Raw genomic sequence first — 26,054 nt, forward strand, 5'->3', positions numbered from 1 at the left:
GGAAGGGAAAAAATCTGAATAGAAGTAAGTGCAAGGGATAATGTTGTAAAAAATTACCCATGCATATGTAATGTCAAAAAAAATGTTGTAATTATAAAATAAAATTAAAATTAAAAAAAAAATAAATAAATATAAGATGGATCTCCTATAAAGGATTAGTGAAGAGAAAATGTAAAATTGTACAAGATGACAAAAGATAAGTCCTACATAATGCCTTGCAAAAAGCAAATGTTTAATAAATGCTTACCGGATTGAAATGAGTTGTTTATATCAGTACTCACATTAATGAAACCACAGATCTAAAAAAGCAACAGAGCTCACTTTGCTTATACAGAGATTCACTTAGCCTTTAGTAGATTAAATGACTTATCTAAAGTCAAAGGAAATTAATAGCAGAGCAAGGACTTCAATATTTTTTTAAGTGTACATTAAAGTTCATGTTGAAGCACTTACAGCTCTTTCTGCAATAGGAGATACACGACAAATATAACACTTTATCTTGACAAAGTTCTGAAGTTTGCTTGTAGAAGTGGGTATTGGAAGGGTTGTAATTTATGCATTATTGTAAACTGGTTTATCATTTGTTGCTTTCTTGATGTTTCTTATGGAAAAAAAAACAGGCAAAAAGCAAGCTGGAAATTTGTGTTTAACTCAAAATGTTCCCTAATATACAAATGGTATAGAACAAATTCATATTTTGAAGCATCTTAGAGCATAACTGCCTATTCCATAAAAATGATAAACAATTTCAAATTTAGTATGTTATTTTCTGAATCTAATGTCTTATATAACTCAATGACAATACAAAGAACATATCCTAAACAAGGGATTCTCACTTCTATATGGTAATCTTTTTTTTTTTTAATACAGCTCCTTAAAATGAATAACTCTGGGCCATTACTTCTGCTAATCTATTACCTTAAATGGAAAAATGTAACTAATAACTAGACTTCTATGATAACTTACAGAAATATTCTGGCATGCTCTGAAATCTCAATCCCTCCTTATGACAAAGTTTTCAAGTTTCCCTTTTATAGTAATGATTGTTTGATTCATTCTCTCTTCCTTTCAACTCAGTGGTCATGATCAAGTAATTGGATCACTACTTGCTCCCCACTGTCACTTCCAAGCTTGCCCTCAATCACCACTCCCTCAGTAACCCTCCTTTGAGGTTCATCCAATCCATATTTATTACTCTATCAAGATCCTAGTGGTTGTTGGATACAGATCTCCCAGACATACTTTTCTCAATTAGTTCAGCATCCATTTTACAGTCTCTCTCCTCCTCAATTCTTGTCCTAATATACAAAATTTCAAAGACCTCAACCTCTGGTTCCTGAATTTATTCATTTCCCAAGACCTACTCCACCACACTACAAGTACATATAGAGGTGGCCATACCATATTGTATCACCAACAAATATACCACTTCAATGTTCATGAATTATGAAATTCTTTTAACTTTTGATAATGTTTTAATTTCAATTCTCCTTTATAAATCCAAATCCTTTTCTTTATCCTCACCATGAAATCCGATTCATCCATCCCTTAGTTCTTTCTCAGATCATCACTACTATATTTTTTTCTGTGCCTATCCTAAAACCCTGGTGAACTAATCCAATTCTATTTTGTCCTCTTCTATTCAATCCCTTGCCACTTAATCCTAGGGATTTTGCTCTATGAAACTCCAGCCTTGGATTGTTCTCACTATCCGCTTCCCTTGCTCCTACATAAAAGTTGCTGAACAAAGGTAAAAATCCCCAAACTGTGTTAAGTGGGTACATACAAGTTTATGTTACAAAATGTCAATAGGGTTCTCAGCTGAAGTAAATCAAACTTTTTATATCTCCCTTTATTGATTCACTATCTTATTCATTCTAGCAGCTTTTCCAAACCTTTTCATCCTCAAATCTTCCATTGCTCTCCCTCACTTTACCCTCTGAGCTGAAAATCTTGCCTCATATTTTATTGGAAAAAAAATTATTTATAGAGAATTCTCTCTTCTACTCTATTCCTTGTCTTACATCACTCATATCTTCTGCCACTATCTCTCCCTTCAGTCTCATCTCATAAAAGGAAATAGTCTGTCTTGCCAGGACAAACAGCTATATATGTACAAAAAATCCCATTCTATTCTACCTTTTCTGGAAGACTGTCCCCTCTACCATCCTCACTCACTTATCTTTGATCTCTCACTTTCTACTACTGATACTTCCATGTGACCTACAAACATGCTTCTTCATCCTCAAAGAACCCTCAAATTGATCCATCCATCCTTGCTTGCTATCATCCTCTAATTCATCCATTTTGTAAATAAACTGAACAGACCATCTATAAATGATGCTTCCATTTCCTTTTCTCTCATCTCTTCTTAAATCTTTGGATTCTGGCTTCAACTTCATTATTCAACTAAAACTCGTCTTTCCAAAGTTACTAAAGATCTCTTAATTAACAAATCTAATAATGGCTTTCTTTCAATCCTTATCCTTCTTTACCTTTCTGTTCGACACTGTCAATCACCCTCTCTTCCTAGGTATTTTCTTCTTTCCAGGTTTTTGGAACATTACTTTGTCTTGATTCTCCTCCAATCTGATCATTCCTCTGTCTCTTCTGCTGGATCTTGATGCAGGTTATACTCAGTAAGAGTGGGATGATAGGGATATATGTTCTGAGATCTCTTCTCCCTCTATAATCTTTCACTTGGAGCTCTTATCATCTTCCATAGTTTGAATTATCTTTATGCAGATAACTCTCAGATCTTTTTGTCCTGCCCTAATAGCTCTCTTGACCTCCAGTCTCACACTTCCAACTGCCTTTTGGATAGCTCAGACTGGATATTTCATAAATATCCTAATCTTGACATGTCCAAAAGAGATATGATCTCCCCACACTATCTCAAACTCTCCTCTCTAATTTCCATATTACTATTGAGAGCACCATCACCCTCTGTTTCCTAAGCTCTGAAATGACACGTCATCCTCAACTCTTTAATCTTCCTCTCCATAAACCACATCCAATTTGTTGTCAAGTCTTCTTGTTTCTACCATCATAACATCTCTCACATAATTCTCTCCTCTGATAAAGTTACCATCCTGGTACAAGTCCTTATCACCTCGTGTCTAGTCTATTGCACTAGACTTTTGATGAGTCTCCCTGCCTCAAATATCTCTCTATAACATTCCAATCTCAAATTTGCTGTCATGTTTGCTTCTTAAGGTAGTGATCTAAGTTCTAATGATCTTGTGAAGAGGAAAGCCATCTGCACTCACAGAGAGGACTGTGGAAAATGAATATGGATCACAACATAGTATTTTCACTCTTTTTGTTATTTGCTTGCATTTTATTTTCTTTCTCATTTTTTTTCCCTTTTTGATCAGATTTTTTTTGTGTGTGTGCATCGTAATAACTTGGTTGTACATAGTTGTTGATACCTTGCCTCCCCCATTAGACTGTGAGCTCTTGGAGAACAGGAATGGGTTTGGTTTAAAAAAAAAAAAAAAAAGAAGGAAAAAACTTTTCTTCATATGCCCAGCATTTAGCACAATGTATGCTACACAGTAGGCACTTAATAAGAGCTAGCTGAATTGACTTGTTATAGGTTTAATTACTGAATAAATCCATGAAAAGAACCAATCAGTATGTCAATTTATAGAATGCTAGATCACATGTTTGCAAAAGGTAAATTTAGTTTTTATCATCAGTGTTATGGGAGAGAACTCTGAACTTGAAACAAGGATTCTTACAAGGTACTAAATGGAATTGATGAGACAACGGTTATCTAGTTTACCACAGTGCTTAATAGTTCTCTAAATTCAGTATGATTGATTTAATCTTACAACAAATAATGGTTTTCTAGTGATATACTGCTTGGTTTATACTCAGTGTAGAGCATATAAGCTGGGACTCAGAAAGCCCTCAAACTCAGAGAGAGCTAGAGAAGACGTGCACTAGAAGTCTCAGAGCCAAGGAGACAGAGATTCATTTCACCTTCAGTCAGGCTCCTGGTGGCAGACTCTCCTCCTGCATTTCTCCACTAAGACCAAGTCTGGTCTGAAAAGCTCTCCAGAAAGCTGCCCAGCCCCAGGAAGGAGATAATAAAGGATTTGGACTTTAACCCCTGGCTACTCATGTGGCGATTACTGTACAGAAAAGAAGGTTGCTCCCAGAGGCCCCCAAGAAAACCGAATCAGAGAACATTATACATCAGGATGTTTCACCAATGCCTTAGTATTCTATTTCCAAGCTATTGCCACTGCACCACTATTAAAAAAGGTTTTTAAAGTAGTTTTCAGAGTTATATAGAGGCTTATGTTATTGGGGGGAGGAGATACTGGATGATATTCCATAGAAACAAGAAATAATCTCTGGACATTATATGAGAGGGATATACTAGAAGAATTTTATCGTTTCTGAAATTTTGGACAACACATTGCATGCCTTCTCCAGAGGAAAGAGAGCTGTGTGGTTTTTCCACCTTAATCTTCTGTTAATGGCAGGATCACCAAAACAAACAAACAAACAAACAAAAAAAAAACAAAAAAACAAAAAAACAACAAAAAAAACCTTACATTTTATTAAGTCTATTTACTCATTATCCTCTGCTCTGTCAATAAGTAGAGTCAATATAAATCAAGTATTTTGGAGATATTTGCACTATATACTTAGGACTACAGGGGAATAATTAATTAGCTTCACTTTTTCATAACATTAAAGTCTCTGCCAAAGAACAGATAGAGGTTGAAATTACCTCTATGAGGTTTTTCACATACTTATCTTTTAAAATGTTTCCCAATCTTTTAGAGTCCATTAAATATCATAACACCCCTTATTCTTTTTATGACCACTAAAAGTTCATTTAAAAAGGCTTACTGTTATAAAACACGAAAATGTCTTCAATTTATCTATATAAACATATAAAAAGTTCCAAGTTGTCATTTTTTAACTATATTTTTATCCTACTAAGCTTTTTTTTTTTTCCTTTTAAGAAATTAACAGGCAAAAATTAAATCTTCTATAGTTGCCTTTTTGTGCTGGCACGAAAGCTTAGCATCCAAAAAAGAACTACATGAACTAATCAAATGGTTGGCATAGTTTATAAAAATTTCTCTAAATAATACTATTAAAAATCCATAAGTTCTTGATTGCGAACTTAAATTCTAATTCAAAAAGCAAAACTTTTTTTTTAATGCTATAATAAAGCATCTGTCAAAATTTCTTCTTCTCCTTTGTGAAATCCTCTAATATAAAAGTAATTTCCTCCTTATGCTAGTTTGGTAAATTCCCTTTCAACAAAAGATATCTTAATTGCAATGCGTTCTCCATTAGAAATTTACAGTATGAATCTTCAACAGCCATTTTGTTTTCACTGGCAACACTTAATAACCAGCTGTCTCCAGTCAGACTATTAACATTATCAGTTAATTTGGAACATCAGCCAAGAAGCAGAAATGGCTAATTTGTATAAGAAGAATATATTTGTATATTTTATGCTTCTCTTTAAATATGCTTTTTTTTCTCTCCTAGGTTTTAATGCAATTTATTCTTTTTTTAAAAGCACTTATTCTTGCCCCCACAATCAACTCCTGACTCCACTCTTTAAAAGTAGTTAAGCATTATCTTTTCAAATATAAAAATCTCTGAATATTATAGTTTTAATTGTAGGTATTATAAATATTTTAAATTAAAGCAAAGTCAAATATTTGGCAATACAATTTACAAGTATACTCCAATAGACTAGCTAGCTATGAATAATATATAAAAGCTAACCATGCACTATTTTCTCTTCTCAAGGGTGTTCCTAATAGCCAGCATAAAAAACAATTCTCTACCTATTTTGACTGCAGTATCCTGCTGTTTGAATGCCAATTACAATGTGTCTTCACAGTTTTACCAAAGTCTTAGATAGCAAATTATCTAATGCTATTTTAATACATTATGGGATCAAAAGGAGAATGACATAGTGAACAGCATTGCTCTTCAGAACTCATCTGTAATGCATGGGAAAACTTCTACTCATAACTATTTTCAAAAAGCAATTGAAAAGTTGCCTCATCAACCTTCATCAAAATAACCTATTTCTTTTTAGAAGAATTATTTTAGAATACAAATTAAATATTTAAAGAAATAATTAGTCATCTGATTTGATGAAATGTAATTCTACTTTAAATTAATAATGAAGAAAGAAAAGGAACTTGGGAGAAGGGGAAATTATTAGGGAAATAAAGAGCTAGACCAAAGTGTCTCAAAGTGGAGTGATACTGAACTACTTTAACAACTTCATCTTCATTTTTAATCCCTCTCCCTTACATTGCACTTGTTTGTGGTGTGGTGCTACTACCCACCCACTTTGCTGTGAAAGCCTCTGATTTAGACAGCATAGCCAGCTCCTGTGCCATATGATGAACCAATCAGCTTTCTTTCTTTCATCTGCAACGTTCCATCAGGGTTATATAACATTTTAGACACAAAAAACAATCTAATAATACATAATAGTATATGTCAATGTGTGTAAATTTCAACCTGGACATAGTTATTAAACATGACGTCTAAAAGCCTCATTATATTATTTAGACTTCTACAACATAATCAAGATAATACTAAAAAGTTTAAGGATTTGGAAAAAATATTTCCATTAAGGAAATTTTACAGGAAGTATAAAGAATATGACTAAAAGAATACATATTAAAATAAATAATGTTCTCCCTTAATTATTTCTTTTTAAGAAGAAAAAAGGCACCTCTCACAGCAACTAGTAGTAGACAGCAATAAATACGTTTATTCAAATTAGATACATAGGACAGAATTCAAGTAACTTGAGGTAAAAGTTAAATTTTTAAATGTTTAAAAATAACTTTGGGCTTGGCCTAAAGGGAGTCAATCACTTAAGATGAGTATTTCAAATGCTTGGTCAAATATCTTTCTCAACCAAGAAAATTAAGGCTCTGGTTGGATATTCCCTTATTTCATTTCTAAAGGACTAATCTCAAAATTATAATACAGTAACATGAAATAGATATATTTTTGTTAAATGTCTTTTCCAGCTGGTGAAATTATAATTACATTTTGATCAAAACCACCTGCAATGGAAATCTCTAAAAATGCTTTCTCTGTATTAAAGATAATACTGCATTGCTTAAATATTACTCATCTTATGAACTACATACTATTAATGAACTGATCCAGTATTCAAGCACACACCCAGATCAAACTAGTAAATCAACTGTTTTCTTCTTTTTTTTTTTCCCAAGTCAAAAGGGTCTTATAGAGGCACTGCATTAATGAATACTGAGTTTGATTTGGCTTTTTGGTTTTTTTGAGTTTTTTTAAAGCTAAACCTATGGTGTGTGATTTCATTTAAATAGTAAACATCTCCTTAACTGGATGGCTTTCTACCTATATGGTAATGATAAGTGTAGTCCAAAATATATTACATGGGAGACAAATTTCTGCAGAACTAAGTTATTTTCAGAAAAACATTTTTGAATGTGTCTAAAAGTCAACTGTTCTAACAGTATACCTCTAAATGACAGTGGTTTAAAGTAAGAAGCTAAACATTCCTGAAGAAACTAAGGGAATGGGAATAATATGATTTGCCCTAGATCTTTATTCTCTCTTTTCAGAGTCACTGAATACAATATGGCTGTTTTTATAGGCATCTGACTTTGAAGAAACAAGTAATCATTTAAATTATGACTATAATAGTCATCAATAAAAAATAAGTCAACTCCAGTGTTCATTTTCCACATTTTATCAGAGAATGCATGGCTAACCTTCTTTCATATTACAAAATTAACAAATAAGGAGAGAATCATTTGGCAGAGGCTTCAACAAATGGATAAAAATAATAGTAGTAATACTTATAGTCTGCCAAAAAAAAAAATCTACAGTTTTAATAGAAAAAAATTATAGAAGATATATTTGTATATTCATATAATATAAACATAATCATTTAATAAACAAATCATTCATGAATTTGTTGATTGCTACACAATTTATCTGTACTTCCACTTTAGGGGCATGCAAAATCTAGTACATTCTCTTTCTTAAATGTCTATAAACAAATCCTGAACAGCTACTATCCTGAGACCTACTATCTTTAACTATATTCAAGTCCTTAGTCTTATCAATTATCTGTCTCCTTCACTGTAACACACCCACCTCTGTATCATGTTGAAGGTTATTCTTTTCCTAAGCCCAGAACATGCTGCACCATTTTGTTTGTCTTCTGGGCAGTGGAGAAACAGGCAGCACAGCAATGAAAGAGTGTACTGGAGTCAGCAGAGTCAATGCCAGCCTCCTACTGCAGTCTGTATATTGAATGCACTCAAACCCACAGGTGCCTACGTAAAATCCTCCAGCTGCAGACTGCAACTTAACATTTTCTCGGGAGCAAATCTGTATGCTGCTTTCACTTTTCATTAACCCACTGCATGGCCAGAATACGCTAAACTAAACATCTTTGTCTCTGAAATTTTTCCCAACAAATTACTGTTGTAATATACGTTTCTGTTATATAAAATGAATTATACCTTTCTAATCATGAAGATTCTTAAAGTGATTTTTTTCAAAAGAGAAATTTATTCCTAATGTGATGAAGACAATTTAAAAATTTTTTTCATCATATTACTCAAAATTTGCATACACACTATTATTCCTACTCATTATCTTCTAAAACATGAGGCTTCTGTATATACATATATTCAAAAACATATATATACATATTCAAAAAAGCATATGAATACATAACACATGCATTTTGTAGTTCAGTTGTTTTTAATCTGTCCAACTCTTCATGACCCCATTTGAGGTTTTCTTGGCAAAGATTTTGGAGAAGTTTTGCCATTTCCTTCTCCAGCTCATTTTACAAATGAGGAAACTGAGACAAACAGGATTAAGTGACTTGCCCCGGATCATACAGCTAAGTGTCTGAGGCCGGATTTGAACTCTGGAAGATAAACTCAAGAAGATTCCAGGCCCAGCATTCTATGCACTATGCTGCCACCTAGCTGACAGATAGTTATGTGTGTATACATATACATATATATATATATATACACACAAAACTATATATAATATATACATGTGTGCACACACAAGTTAACATTTCCATAGCACTTTAAAGTTTGCAAAGCATTTTTCACATTATCTCATCTGACCCTCACAGCAATCCTGTGAGATGGATGCTATAATCATGCCTTTTACAAAGGAGGAAACAGGCTGAAATAGATTTAAGTATCTTGTCCAGGGTCACAAAACTAATAAGTATCCGAAGAAGGAATGAAACCCCTCAGTCCTTACTCTGCTACCACCCCTTTATAACATCAATAATAAATGTGTATAATCATAAAAAGGAAGGTAGAAATTAATAATCTGTTGAGAGGTAAAGCAATGATCCAAAGCAATCACAGATTTAGATCTGGATGATAATTATATAAATATGTATACATATACTGGATTTAATGTATTTTTAAACATTTAACATATATTGAATTACTTGCCCTCTAGGGAAGGGGAAATTTGGAACACAAGGTTTTGCAAGGGTCAGTGTTGAAAAATTATCCATGCATATATTTGGAAGCTAAAAAGCTTTAATTAAAAAAAGAAAGAAAGTTGCATCCCTTCTCCTTTCCCAGGGGAGAAACTGAAAGTCAGAATAAATAAATGACCAAAAAACTCAAAAAGATTTAGAGCTGGACGGTGCCTTAAAGGTCATCTAATTGAAGCTTCTCATTTTATAGATGAAAGTACTGAAGGCCAGAGGTTATCTGATGTGTTCAGTAATAAGTAGTAAATACAGGATGCCAACTAGGTTCCTCTGCTACAAATCTAGCATTCTTTAAGGATAGGATTCATTTTTATTTAAACTAGAAATATGAAGGACAAGCTAACATATATTTTATGACATACTTTCTACTCTAATTCAACTGATTTTCTCCTGTCATTTAAAGACTTGCTAACAAAAATACAAAGATAGATAAGATGCAACCCCTTTCCTGAGGGAGTTCATAGTCCAGCAATAGTATATAACACTACATTATATGCCAAATGAATCTGTAATCTCATTATTGTGGATAATAAGATCATAGGATCATAGATCCCAGGCCAGAAGGCACCTGAGATATCATGTAGTCAAGTCCTCATTTTACAGAGGGGAAAACTGAAGCACAAAGAGAATGAGTGATTTTACTTTGTTACATGGTATGATATGTGGAAGAGTAGCCCAATATGCAAAATACTGTTTGTTTTGCCTCTATGTCCTCCTACAAATTCATCAAGGTCCACCTACCATATTAGGGTCCTGCTTTATGGTTAACTTCATAGAAACCAATGGAGCACAAAACCTGTCTATAAGTTATTCCTCATCATTACATGTTTGGGTGAGGAATGTCATGGGTCACATATTTCTCTGGAGCATCATGTGATAGAGAAATGGCCTTAGAGCCAGGAAGACTTGAAATAAAGTCACATCTCTGCCTTATACTGGCAATATGACCCTCAAAAAATCACTTAAAACACTCAATTATCCAAGCAATTCTGCAGAAAAGGAGCCCATCTATATTAATAAAGGGGATTTCCTCATTTTAGGAGTTCCCTATATTACTGAAATTATAGCTTCAACTTCATCCCTGCATCTCTGTGGTGACAACCTTTATACTTCACCAGAAGAATTTTTCATCTGTAGTGGGGATTACAAAATGGGAATACAAAGAAAAAAGCAAAATTCTCTGTCCTCAACCAGGTAACAATCTGGGAGTAGGGTATAATTACTGGAAAAAAAATGAAGAAAAGAGATAACACCAAGGACATGTAACCAACCATAGCCACATCAACAAGCATTTATTAATGAAGTGCATAGTATATGTCAGGAATCCAATTATTCTCTCTAAGCCCAGTTAGAGATGAGACTGATTAGGAGGCATTGGTCTTAATTAGTTTGACTGACCCAAAACCTTTCTTCAGATCTAACCCTCCTACATATCCAACCTCAATTATCAAATGTCTCACTGATGCCAAATAAGAAGTGTGCTCCTATCAACTTTATAACTTCAGATCTCTTGTCCCAGGATCATACGCTCACATGTTTAGAGCTAGAAAGGATCTTATAAGTTGTCTGATGCAACCCTCTCATTTTAATGATGAATAAATTGAAATCTTATTAATACAGAAGTAAGTTTGATTTTAAGAAAAGTACTTCCTTGTATTGGCATTTAGACTACTTAACTTGGAGGACTAATATAAAGGCACAAATATTGAAACTCTAACAGTGGATGCCTAAGGTGGGACATAAAATCATGGATTTAGAGCTGAAAGCAACCTCAGAGATTACATAGTTATTTTTACCTCCTCATTTTACAGATAAGGAAACTTAAAACCCAGAGAATTTAGATGACTTCCCCAATGTCACATAGGTAGTAAATGATAGACCTGGAATTTGAACTTAAAGTCCTCTGATTACAATTCCAGCATGTGCTAAGTGGTTAGAGAATAAACCTCTCTGTGCCATGACGCAGTTAACTTTGTAAATAAAGTGTCATGCTGCCTTTCTTGAGTAAGAGAAAGGTAAAGATTACTCAGAAATTGATCATAAACTAGCCTAAGATTATATTCAAAAAATACATCTTCAAAGTAGTTAGAAAGGCTCCATTTTATTTTTTTCCATTTTATATATGGAAAATGAGGTCCAAAAGGACTCATCCAATTAGTCAAGACTGCAACAGCAAATGAAAGAATATTATTTATACTGAGTCTATTCATTGATGACTTTATTTTGATGACTGTTATGTCTTACTGATTTTTTTCTTCAGTTTAAATAGCTTCCACAATCCATCTGAGAGTGCCACAAAAACCTAAGGACTTGACAGAAAGTCAAGAAACTACTGCTTCTTCTTGTACATCTAATGATAAAGGATGGGAAAGATCTACAATAATGAGCTATAGCAACAGAAGCAATGATATCAATTAGAAAAATTAAGACTATCACAGAGATGCCATAAATTATACATTCTTATCCATTTTTGTTTTTAAGTTTCTAGAGAAGAAAAATTTTCTGAACTTTTATATAGTACCTACCAAAGAAAAAATATGTTAAGTAAATTCTACTGGTTCCAGTAGAATGACAATGATTTTCTTAATTCTCTTCCCATTCAGATTTCTATTGGCTTTAGAGATCAAGCTCTTTTCCAGTGCTCACTAGTTGAACTTTGTCTATAGAAAAGAAATATAATTCTTTCAACTAAAATGTTTAACAAAGTCTAGTAGAATGTGCATTGTACGCTAGTGATTTTTACTGTGTATTCTACAAATTGTATGAAACTTGCACATACACAAATCTCCCATAAATTATATAGAATTTATTATTAAAATCACATGAAAAAGTATTCCAACTCTATTTTTTTTTTTTTTTTTTTTTGGCAACTGGGGTTAAGTGACTTGCCCAGGGGTCACACAGCTAGGATGTAGTTAAGTGTCTGAGGCCACAATTGAATTCAGGTCCTCCTAATTTCAGGGCTTGTGCTCTATCCACTGTGCCACCTAGCTGCTCTTCAACTCTATATGATTATGTAGTCTTAGTGACAAAGGATAATACTATGCTAAGAGGAAGAAAAACCTGAGAAGTACTTGCTTAATCAAATGTGATTATTTGAAAAAAAGAGGTCTTAGTTATAAGGGTTCTTAATCTGGGATTATAAACTTGTTTTTAAAATAGTTGATAACTATATTTCAGCACAATTACTTTTGTAATTCAATTTATTTCATTTTATGCATCTTAACAATGTTATTCTGAGAAAGGGTTTACAGGTTTTCCAAATTGCCAAAGATATTCATGGCATACCCCAAAAATGTTAAGATCCCTTGTTTTAATAAAATATGATCAGAGAATTTAAAAGTTGGAAGGTACCTCAGAAGTCATTTAATCCAATGTATATCCTAAAAGGAATCCCCATTATAACAAAACTCAACAAGAGGTCATCTAAACTGTATAAAACTTTCTAATGAGGAAGGTAATCCTCCATCCAAGGCAGCTCATTCTACTTTTGAAAATTTCTAGTTATCAGGGAAGCTATTGTTGTTATCTTCCATATTATCAAGTCTCTACTTACTTCTATGGAACTACTTAACCTTTTCCTTTAGTTCTGCTCTCTGGAGTAAAAATAAAAGAACAAATCTAATCCCTCCTCCTAACTGATAGCCTAAACAGTTCATCCTGCAGAGATAGCTGCCAAAGTGATTTTCCTAAAGTGCAGGTTTGACCATGTAAGAGTCTCTATTTTATTAATTCCAGATGTTCCCTATTATTTCTAGAATAAAAGAGAAAACCCTCCATTTGGCATTTAAATCTTTTCATAATTTGAACCCAACCAACTTTTTCAGCCTTATTACATATTACTCCTTTCCATGCATTCTAGAATCTCTCCATTATGGCTTCTTTACCATTTCCTCACACATGACACTCCATTTCCCATCTCCATGCTTTTGTATTGGCTGTGCTCCAGGCAAGCCTAGAACATTCTCCTTTCTCACTTTTTCCTATTGGGATTGCTGTTCTCCTTTGAAACAACTCAAGTGACTTCTTCATAAGGCCTTTTCTTGTTTTTCTAGCTCAAGGGCTTTTATATTAGAATCTGTGATCTACGGGGGGAGAGTGTGTATCAATAAAATTAATTTCCTTGTAATCCTACGTAATTTAAACATTTGAAAATATTATTCTGAGAAAGAGTCAAAAAGCTACCCCATCCAGTCAAGAGGATGCACTATATAAAAATGGCTAAGAATCCATACCCATGCTTCATTCTCCAGGTTACTTTGTATCTAATCTACTTATTCTTGAGAATTTACTATACCTCCTGGGCTGATTTCCTTATAAAGAATTTTAGCCCAGAGATCCTATCCTTACTCTGAATGCTTTGAAATCTACTATCTAAAATCTAAGGGGCATATAAAACCATGTCCTACTTTGGACTCTTTTTCTATCTTAAATTTTTGTAGGGAGTGGTCAATTTTCTCCAAGATTACCACAATTTTCACTCCGGCAACCAGTTCTACCATGTTGATATAAATCAGATCCAGAATAAAATGTTACTTCATCTTTTAAAGAATAAAATTATAATTAAGGAAACATGAAATTATTAGCTACTCTGTTTTTGAAAGCCAGAATTTTAGCAATTCTATATTTTTAACTGAAAGGGCAGAAGTCAAATAAAGAGGTACCTAGTTTGAGGCTCACAACAATCCTGTGAGAGTAGGTACGCTATATCCTCCTATTTTACAGGAAGTTGAAGTTGAAGTTGAAATTGAAAGTGGTGAAATTATTTGTCAAAGTACACAAACTGAGGTGAGTAGGAAATGGGTCTTCCAGGCTCCAAGCCTCTCAAAAATCACTGTGCAACACTGACTCCCGGTGCTGTCATTATTTCATTTAATAATTCTTTTTAAAATTCATTTTTTGCTATGTAATGGCCTATAATTCAAGAATTGTGAGGCCATTTCAAAGATGGACAATTGTTCAGTTGCTTTTTCAGTCACATCTAACTCTTTGGGATATTTTTTATTAATTTTTTTTTTCTAAAACATACGCATAGATAATTTTCAACATTCATCTTTGCAAAACATTGTGTTCCACATTTTCCCTTCCTTCCCCCATCTCCTCCTCTAGACAGTAAATAATCCAATATTAAACATGTACAATTTTTCTATACATATTTCCACAACTATTAGGTTGCACAAGAAAAATCAAATCAAAAAGGAAAAATAAATGAGAATGAAAACAAAATGCAAGCAAACAACAATAAAAAGGTGAAAATACTATGTTGTGATCCATACTCAGTCTCCAGTCTTCTCTATGAGTGCAGATGGCTCTCTTCATCACAAGACTTTGGAACTGGTCTGAATCACCTTGCCCCTGAAAACAGCCACATCTATCAGAACTGATCATTGTAAAATCTTACTGTTGCTATGTTACATTTTCTCCTGATTCTACTCACTTCACTTAGCATCACTACATGTAAGTTTCTCCAGGCCTCTCTGAAATCATCATGCTGACCATTTCTTATAGAACAATAATATATTCCATAATTTATTCAGTCTTTCTCCAATTTATGAGCATCTACTCAGTTTCCAATTTCTTGCCACTATAAAAAGGGCTACTACAAACATTTTTTCACGAATATTTTTTATGATTTCTTTAGGATAGTCTCTTTAGGATTTTCTTGACATAGATACTGGAATGGTTTGCCATTTCCTTCTCCAGCTCATTGTACAGATGAGAAAACTAAAGTAAACAGGGTTAAATGACATCCCCAGGCTCTCAGAGATGATAACTGTCTGATGCCAGATTTGAACTCAGGAAGATGAGTCTTCCGGACTCCAGCCTCAACATATTATCAACTGTGCCAAATAGTTGCTCTTATCACTCATTATTCAATCAAAATTCTTCTCACCAAAGTTAGTAATGATCTGAACTGGCTCTTTTAAAATCAGTTTTCTCAACTGTAACATGAAGATAATAATAGCACCTACCTTCCAGGGTTGTTGTGAGAATCAAATATTTGTAAAGTTCAACACAGTGCCTAATACATAATAGGTGCCGTATAAAAGCCAGCTATTATCATCATCATTATTATCCTTTTCTCAGCATCAAGCACCAGGTTCCTCTGTGCCAGAAAAGAGGAAAAACAGCATTTATCAAGTCCCAACACATTGTAGAGGAGTAACTTCATTCCTTCAGCTTTTATTTCCTGATTCCTGGACTTATCTGATTGAGGTCTGGGAGAACTTGATCTAGAAGTCAAAGTTCTGTAGACAATGAAAATATACCTAAACTTCTTCCTCAAAAATCATGAAAACCCAGAGTAACCAGGAGACAGTGATCAACAATGTTGAATGCTAAAGAAAAGTCAAGAAGGCTGAAGATTAAGAAAAGGCTATTCTGCCGGGCAGATAAAAGGTCATTAACTTTGGAAAGAGCAGTTTCATTTGAAATACAAAGAGTTCAGAAGAAAAGGAGAGGAGAAAAAAGCAGACTTGGAGGAGATATTTTTTCAAAGAGTGAGAAGAAAAGAGAGATAGGATGACAGTGGGATAGTTAGATCTGGTGAATTTTTTTTAATGAGACATGGGCATGTTTGTAGGCAACAGGAGAAGAACCAGTACATAAGAAGAAATTGAAGATTAGAGGGAGAAAAGGGGACATTAGATGGAAAAAATAGAATGGTAATGGGGTCAAGAGGGCTGACAGATGGATTGGACTTGGCAAGAAGCAGGGCCACCTCTTCTTCAGAGAATGAAGTTGTTGAGACATGATGTCAGAGGGATGGAAGAGAAGCAACAGCTGCTAACAGGCACAACATACTCATAAAAAGTTACACAGGGTGATGATAATAATCGACAATTAATGAGTTATTGATGAACAATCATCCTTCTATGTGTCAGGCACTTTGTTAGACCCTAGAGATATAAAAACAAACTGAACAGTCACTGGCTTCAAGAAACTTAGTCTTTTGTGAGGGAGAGACAACATGTAAGTATACAAAAGTATATAGCAGGTATTTTGGGGTGGAAGGTGCGAGACAGTAGGAGGGAGTGGTGATCCTGAAGGTCCTGGTGATAGCAATAGTGATGATGGTGACATTGGTATTGGTTGTGATTTGAGTAGTGATAGTGGGAAACATTTATGGAGCACCTACATAGAAGAGAATTATGTATAAACTGTGATAAAACGGTCCCTGCCCTATTCAAGCTCATTAAATTCAACTAGTCACGCTATATGCATCTGATTATGACTCCTCATGCAGTTGGTCAAAATCTTCAGTCTCTCACTGCCTGATCCTTTATACCCATCCCTTCAACCCAAACTGCCTACCAATGTCCTTCTATAAAGTTCCTTTCGGAGAAGAGAGATGGGGAAACAGAGAGAGGAGGCAAAAGAGAGAAGGAGATATGGCAGAGAGGGGTAAAAGGAGGAGGAATGAGGAGAGAAAGATTGAGGGAGGAAGAGAGAGACAAAGCCAGAGAGAGAAATGAGAGTGTGTAGAAGAGCTGATTTTTGACCAACCTCCAGCTAAGAAAAAAATCTGGAAGAATCACAGATCTTAACAAGGTCTTGAATTATCTAAAAGTTTCCTGGGGAAGAAAGGGCATAATGCAGAGATTCAGAGAAGTCCAAAAACAAAATTATTGGTGGATATATGTGTCCCAGATTATAAAAGAAATGTTTTGTAGCTCCTATTTTTAATTTGCCATCTTAAAAATGTTTTTGCTAATAGTTAATTATGTCAACTAGGTGACTATTAATGGAAACATTCTGGTAGAAAATAGTAAGTTCAAGTATTAGGAATCCAGAACTGCAGGGTAACCCCTAGAATAGACAGTAATCGCTACTGGAGATCCAACCTCTGCATGAAAAATGCAAAATAAGGGGAATAATCTAAAGGAGGGAAAGTCCAATGACATAAGATATCAAATACCAGAAATCATTACCAATTAATCTCTGTACAGATACAGGTATAGGCTGAATTTGTCAAAGGCCTTTTACTTATTTATATTCTTTCAGCTTATTTATGATTGTAATGCAAACAAAAAAAAAAAAAAAGATTTTACTAAGTGCTGGAACTCTATCTTCCCAGAAATCAGCCAGAGTCAGGATCACTAAACGTCTTTATTCTTGATCTTTTACAGTCAAGGTCAGGGGATGAAATCTAGCAATCTCACACACACTTCCTCCCTCCAACGCCAGGAGAGACTGAGAGTAAGCATCTAAATTTCCCCTTCCTTCTCCTACTCCTCCCACACATGTCACTTCCCCCTCTTTGTCTCACCAATCAAGTGAGCACAGAATAGCTGGGGAGGGTCAACCTTCAAACAAGTTAATAGGGAACCATCCAATTAGCAATTAGTCTCACGTGCTCCATCATCCAAGTGCATTTGCTCAGTTCTAGGCCTTTACAAGTAAGTAGCATAAAGGTATGACTTAAGCAACTGAAATAGTCACTTACATCATTGTTTCAATGCTGATCTCTCATTAATTATATTTTAAAATCTATCTTATATTTATATGAAATCCTTTGAAATTAAAACCTCAAACCACTCCCATTTCCCTCTTTCTCCAGTTCCTTAATTCTAATATGCTATGGAATATTTCCAGATGGATGTCTTACCAACACCTAAAACTTAACATGTTTTTTAAAAAAAATCATTAAAGCCCAGTCCAAGCCTCTGCCAGAATATTATTTTTTATTCCAGATGAAATACCTGTAAAGAAGTATGAAATAGAATCCAAAGCATGGCCCAAAGAGACAAACTCAAGAGTGAACACCACAAAAACAGAATTCAGCCTTCAACACTTGAAAACCAAATTAAAGATTAGCTCCAGCCTTTTAAGACCAAGTAGGTTCTTACTGTGAGAGCACAAGAAAGCAGGTAGTTCCTAGATATTCTGAATTAAAAGGGACTCATCCATTTCAATTAACAATCCAATTTCTACTAGATCACTAGATCAGTCTTCTCCAAACTTAATAGATCTCATATCCCCTCCCAACTCCCCTCCTCATCGGTATGAAATATTTGAACATTTATATATTTACTTATAAAGTATGTATATTTGTCACTGTATGAATAATTTGGGGTATTAATAATTTTTGAATACCCAAAAATAGAAATTCAAAAGGTTGAGATAAATATGAAATAATATTTAATCCTGGAGTGAAAAGGGAAGCATAGGTATTTGCTATGTAGGGTAAATGACATGATGAGAACAATGCTTTAGGAAATTAATTTTGGCAACTATACAAGAATATTGCAAGAGAATTCAGCAGTTATCACATACAAACAGCAACCCTAAATAAAAAAAAAAATTAAAAAAAAGATCGACAAATAAAGATGACTTAAGCTGGAGCTGGATACATGTTTTTAAGTGGCCACAGTGAAGAAGAGTGCCACGAAGCCTGTGTAGGTTTGTAATAATAACTAATTTAGTCAACAAGCTTGCATGCCTACCAAAAGGAATGAATAACAAACTCATGACTATGCAATTGCCACTTGCCCCAAAAAAACACTATGCCATCACCATTAGTGCCTACACTTCTCCCATGATGAACCCTGATGAGGTCAATGAAAAATTGTATGATGACTTAGAGACGCTTATCATTAATATGCCAAAAGAAAACAAGCTTATAATTCTTGTTGACATTAATGCTAGAATAGTCACAGACTATTAAACATGGCAAGGAGTCCTTGGGAGGAATAGAATTGGGAACAGTAACAGCAATGGTCACTTACTACTGAAGACTTGTGCATCTTGTAACCTTCTCATTACCAACAATGTCTTCCAATTACCTAAATACAACAAAATTTCATAGATGCACCCTCACAGCAAACATTGGCATTAAATAGAACATCTAATTGTATGTGAACAGATGAGAGAGTGACAAAGACAATGTGTGGCTCAGAGTACCAAACTGATCATAGAGATTTAAAAAGCAGCAGTCCCAAGCAAAACAACTACCAGGAGAAATAATGTCAAGAAATGAGAGCACTTCTCTGAGCCGGAAAAGTTTATTGCTAACTTAGAGGGAAAGTTAAGACAACACAGAGTTGGCAACAGTAGAGCACAAAAGGAGTGAACAGCTTTTAGAGATTTAATGTACAGCACTGCATTTGCTCATCTGGGTCAGAACACACATAAACATTGAGACAAGCTTAAAAAAATTATGGGGAAATTCAAATGTTACTAAATGAAAAAACAAGAACTCCATAGTGTTTACAAGCAGAATAGTTATTCCATCTCTAAAAAGGCAGTATTTAATTCTATCAAAAGTAAAGTCACAAGCAAAGCTTAGAGAGATGTAGAATTCTTGACTCAGTAAGAAGACAGATGAAATTCAGTTTTATGCTGATAATACCAATCCACAGCACTTTTATGATGCCCTAAAGGGTATTTATGGGCCAGAGACTGCTGATATATCTTAATTATTAAGTACTGATAGAGCTACATAAGTGCTTAGTAATTACAATGATCCTAGAGAGATGGGTTAAACAAGTGTTGTCAACAGGCCTTCATCAATCAATGCTGAAATCACTGACCATTTACCTAAAGTTGAAGTCAGTCCTCTGCAGACAAATTTCTAATTGAAGAAGAGGTTTTGAATGCAAGTAAGCTCCTATTCAATGGCAAAGCATCAGGTGGTGTGATTCTATTCCAGCTGAGATTTACAAGATGGAGGTTCACTGCTCATACAAAAACTGAATAAAATTTTCTGTGGTATATGGCAAAAAGAGGTGATCACTCAAGAGTTCAAAGATGCATGCCTTCATTGTCCAATTCTATAAAGGTAAAGGAAATAGACTGATCTATGACAATCATGTGGAGAGGAGTAGAAGTCCTCTCTCCCTTAGTCATTACTGGCAAGAGTCTTGCCAGAATCCTCCTTAATAGACATTCTAAAGATGGTCATCTACCTGAGAGCCAGAGTGACTTCAGAAAGAGTCAAAGAATGATAAATACTGTGTTTATGCCCAACAACACCAGGAGAAATGCCAGGAGCAAACAAAGGTCTGCATACAATATTTGTAGATCTGACCAAGACCTTGATATAGTTGTAAGGTCTTATGGAAAATTATGTCAAAATTTGATTGCCCAAGGAAGTTCATCAGTATAGTATGTTAATTTCACAATGACAAATATCCCAAGTTCATACTTGGGATCTGATCAGCCACAGTCAGACACACTAACTTAACTCTAACATAATAAAGCCATGTTGGGCCTTTTCAAGAATGAAGTAGAACCACCAAACAACCGCTTTAAAACAAAGCAACATCCCAAATACCACCAACACCACATTTTAAATATAAAATTTTATTAGGAATGTCCCCCAAGAACAATGTTCTGTCAAGGGCACCAATATTCTTCAAATCACATAAGTTCACAATCCTTGGTATTATTTTGCACAGAAGCAGCAAGTTTCCCAGTGGATAGAGCATCAGGCTTAGTTTAAGGAAGACTCATCTTCCTGAATTCAAATCCAGTCTCAAATATTTATTAGCTATGTGATCTTGGGCAAGTCATTTCATTCTGTTTGCTTCAGGTCGTCATCTCATCAATGATCTGAAGGGAAACTGGCACATCATTCCAGTCTTTTCTAAGAAAACCCCAAATGGGGTCACAAAAGAATCAAAATGACAATAAAAATATTAGTCTAAACTCTTCATTCTTCTTAATTCCACCTTTTTGGTCTCCAAGCCTCATTAATTATACTCCTACAGAATCTTTTTCATCTAATCTTCTCTCCATTCACACAGCTATTACTTTATTTCAGGCCCTCCTCATTTTTTCTTTTACTAACAAAATACTGACTAAGTGGTTTCTCTCTTCTTCATTCTATCCTCCAAATAATTGCCAAAGTGATATTTCTAAAGAATAGGCCTGACCATGACACTCATCTACACAATATACTCTAGCAGCTATAATCCATCTAGGACAAAGACTCTTGCTATTTTGAGTGTTGTGGAACCTTTGGCAGTCTGGTAAAACCTATGGATTGCTTCTCAGAATAATGTTTTTAAATGTATAAAATAAAATATATATGATTACAAAGGAAAACAATTAGACTGAAATACAATTGTCAAAATAATTTTTTAGAAACAAGTTCATGGCCCTTACGTTAAAAACTCATGCTGTGGAATAACTCTTCATGGCTTCAATCTAATTGTCAAGATCTTTAAACATTATATATTTTCTTGTTTATTATAATCAGGAGAGAATTGTTGTTCTTGCTATTCCTCAAGTGCAATATGCCATCTCTTGTTTTTATGTCTTTTTATAGGCTTTTTCACATGGTTAGAATTCACCTTCTTTTTACCATCTCTTCTCTTCAAACCTCAGTTCACACTTTACTTATCTTTTCAATCACTATCTAACCCCAACCTGCTACTGACCCTTCCCCCACAAAAAATATCTTATTTGTATTTTGTAGTGTATAGACATTAAAACATATTAATAAAATATAAGCCCCTTAGAGGACTGAGACTGGTATAGAGAAGACCTTTACTAAATACTTGCTCATTAATACCATTGATATCATTATATCAGAAGTTTTGTCACTTTATTAGAACTAGCAGACACTTCTTTATACAATTTTCCCTTTATCATCTAAAACATAAAAGTCTACATATATATAATTCATGCAGAGAAAAAAATATAAAGATCAAAAACAAAGACTTTCCTTCTTTCTTTTTAGGAAATGGCCACATTTTGATATATACTTCTTATTTAAAAGAATTCCCAATAGCGTGGTATAAAAGTATTGTAAAAGATATTCAATGGGAAAGCTACCACTAGTACATCATTTTTGGAGCTGAATATTGATAATTTTTGGAGCTAAGATAGTTGTCAACAATCAAATAAGATAGTTGTCAACAATCAAATAAGGGGCACTTTTAAGCTAATATTTATAGAATAAGATTTGCAAAGTGTTTTATATACATTTGTCAAGTTTGGGGATTTTTTAACTAACTGAGTAACAGAAAGAAAAGAAATTGAATTAAAAAACTTAAGTAATTTCAATTTTCTCTATTTCTAAAGGAAAAAGTAAATTTAAAGATAAAAATCTGTGATTTACAACATTCTAGGCCTTTTGTTGCTGATTTCATTATTAAAAGATAATATCTAGCATTCTACTAGATCATGTCATACCTAGATTTTGGTGTGTTTTTTTTAATTAATATTTGGACTTAGCTAATTCTCTAATATGTCACTACCCAAATAAAACATCACTAATATCTTCTCTTCACAATGCCATTGATTAAAATTGTTCTACAGGTTTTCTAGGATGACCTATAAAACACTGATTACTATATTAAAAACTAAATCTCTCTGACAAAATTATTCCTTATATGCTATAGATTCCATTTCAGCTGCAAATACATCCATGATTTTCATTCCAAACTATGCATTTTTATCTTCTAGTTTATATTTCTATAACAACACATAAACTGTGTAATCCCATTAAGAAAAACAATAATATTTAACAGATATAAGAAGGGTAGATATTCCCCAAAAGTTACTTTACGAGATAATATCTTACTCCTTTAAGTACCTCCATTATTCATGTGGAATTCTGCCCTAAGTAATAAATAATGAGGATCAGGATGATGATACATATTTTTTCATTCTTTTTCAAAAATTTATTTATTAGTTTTTGACATTTACTTTTATAAGATTTTGATTCCCATTTTTTTCCTCCCTTATTCTCTTTACCACTACCCAAGACAACAATTAATCTGATACAGGTTACGTATGTACAATCATATTAAATATATTTCCACATAAATCATGTTGTGAAAGAAGAATCAGAACAAAAGGGAAAAATCACATGAAAGAAAAAATTTTTTAAAAGTGAAAATAGTATATTGCAATCTGCATTCAGATTTTATAGTTCTTTTTCTGGATGTGAATAGCATTTTCCATCAGAGTCTTTTAGAATTGTCTTAGATCATTGTATTACCAAGAAGAGCAAAGTCTATCAAAGTTGATCTTCCTCACAATGTTGTTATTAATATTGTGTACAATATTCTCTTGGTTCTACTCACTTCACTCAGCAGATGACACACTTTTCCATATTTTCTTTATCAGTGTGCATGAAACATAATTTAACATAGTGATTTACTCAAGGTCCTCATTATGAACATGGAATGTAACTGTAATTGCCCCTATATTAACTAGCCCTACTGTGCTTCTTTAGTTAATTTCTACTTTTTAGTTTTTCTGATTTATTCCTAATTAATAGACCATATTATATATATCACTGGTTCCTGCTTTCAATGTGTTCCAGTACTATCCTCCCTACCCTAAATCTATTTTGTTGCCACTGATTATTCTAGGCTTAAAAAAGTGAATAATACATTTATGGAAAATGTATAGAAAATAAAAGCAACCAGGAATATGTGAGAATCTTTCATGTGAATAACGTGTATAAGCTTGAGTTCCTATACTTTGTGATATCTCCTTTTAATGTTCAAATATCTTTTGCCATATCCCACATTTAAGTTCATTTCTGAGAAGCTGAAGTTGTAACTGCCTCAATGAATGAGGAATTTCTGTATTTTAAAGGTACTAGTTATAGCATAGTACTTAGCATAACAGAACATTTTATATGAATATCTGATTTTACAAAACAAAGGAGACATTTTCAAGAAAATCCAATTGACAAAAATGTGATTGCCACACAATTTTTCAAAACCATCTATTATAAAGCATGGCAACAAGAACCAATACATAATGGCCATCTTTTAATTTTACTTTCTAATATTGCTGATGTTTTGATAGTAATTCATTATTCTAATATTAATATCCTATAATATATTTTTTATTTTAGCAAATTGGGTCACAAATAAAATATGCAATTTTCCATTTTCAGAGACAGCTTGATGCCATAGTGGATATTTGTAACTTGAGTCAAGAAGACCAGGATTCAAATCTAGCCTCAGCTACTACTTATATGATCCTCAGCAAGTCTCTTAACTTCTGTTTGCCTCAGTTTTCTCACCTATAAAATGGAGCTAATTATAACAACTATCTCCCAAGGTGATTTTGAGGATCAAATAAGGACTTTGTAAAAAGCACATAGTACAATCACTAGCAAATAGTAAGTACCTGATAAATGATTTTTTATTTCCTTCCTTTCTTTTGGCAGCTATTAAAATAAAATTGAATTAACAAATAAACATTGTCATAGTATTAATATATTACTCAAAGAAAAGCTTAGACTGTCTGCAATGTTATTCTTTCTGACAGTTTCATGCAAACAGTAAATATACATACTGAATAATGTTGTTTCACTTACCACTGGACCTGTTTTTTCGACTTGATTTCCCACCAGTAAGAAGCATCTTCAGACTATTTCGAAACATGGCTATGCAATTCAAGTGTCACCAAACTGTAAAGAAAACATAGTTAAAAGTTTAAAGTTTTAAATAGAATGTTGATACGTATTTGAAATTTTATAATCATATAGTTTGATTCAATAAATATTTATTAAATAATAACTACATGAAATGTACTCTGCTAGATATTGAAACCCTGTCTGTATGAAACTAACAATACAGTTGGTAAATAAGACAGCTGTATACAAAACATTAATATGTAAAACACAAGATATAGTCAAAGAGAGATCAAAAAGAAGTCTATAAGCACCAGCTCATAAACTGTTCTGCAAATCATTACAATAAAGTAAAATTTAACTCTAATTTGATATAAAATGTTTGCAAAATTAGTTCTTCCAAACCACTTCCCATGGGACAAATATGACCTTGACAACAGAACCAGTGAGAGAGAAGTCAGAGGAAGAAAACTGTAAACTGGCATTTCAAAAGAAATCTGGGAAAGTAGAAAGAGAACAAGAACTTATTACACACCTACTATGTGCCAGGCATTGTTCCACTATCTCATTTTATCTTTTAAACCAATGCTATTATTATCCTCATTTTACAGTTTAGAAACTGAGGCAGAGATCAAGAGTGCAGAGTCTCATAGATAGTAACTATTTATGACAGATTTTGAATTCAGATTTAGTACTTTATCTACTGAAAACACATTAAAGGGACCTGAAAAGCAGGAACATGGGAGAAAATCTGTGCACAAGGAAAACTAAATCTGAGGCTAAAGGACTAAGGCAAATTTGAAATGAGTATCCTAACATGAGTATTTCTTCAAATGGAAGTTTCAGGGAAGAACTCACAAATGAGAAAAGGAAGCTACAAGGATGAAGGCATGTACAGATTGAGAAGTCCACTGGAGTGGGCATAGAAAATAGTGTACTAACATCTAATCACCATAGTTAGAAAAATAATGAATAAAATATTAGGAAAGAGATTACAGAAACATATTAAAAAATACACTATGACCAAGATTTGTATTTGAAATTCAAGATTAGTTCAGTATTTTAAAAAACTATAAATAGACCAAATTACTTTAATTTTTTTAAAAAATTCTGAACTTAAACTCCATAAAGAACATTTCTCTATATAAAGAACAAAAAAGAACTATGTAAAACCATGAATATCCA

The 26,054-nt window shown here is 33.5% G+C and overlaps 1 protein-coding gene across 10 annotated transcripts in view; it reads right to left on the bottom strand.

Annotated features, from left to right (window-relative positions):
- TANC2 (tetratricopeptide repeat, ankyrin repeat and coiled-coil containing 2) overlaps positions 1-26,054 on the bottom strand; it is a 567,085-nt gene that overhangs the window by 478,704 nt on the left and 62,327 nt on the right. For all 10 annotated transcript variants that reach the window (XM_074260887.1, XM_074260888.1, XM_074260884.1 and 7 more), the window contains one exon: positions 24,834-24,926. In XM_074260887.1, the coding sequence (XP_074116988.1) occupies positions 24,834-24,900 (67 nt within the window). In that variant the 5' untranslated portion in view covers positions 24,901-24,926. The remainder of the gene's footprint in view (positions 1-24,833; positions 24,927-26,054) is intronic.

Source organism: Sminthopsis crassicaudata, chromosome 4, assembly GCF_048593235.1.
Source record: "Sminthopsis crassicaudata isolate SCR6 chromosome 4, ASM4859323v1, whole genome shotgun sequence".
Classification (NCBI taxonomy): domain Eukaryota; kingdom Metazoa; phylum Chordata; class Mammalia; order Dasyuromorphia; family Dasyuridae; genus Sminthopsis; species Sminthopsis crassicaudata.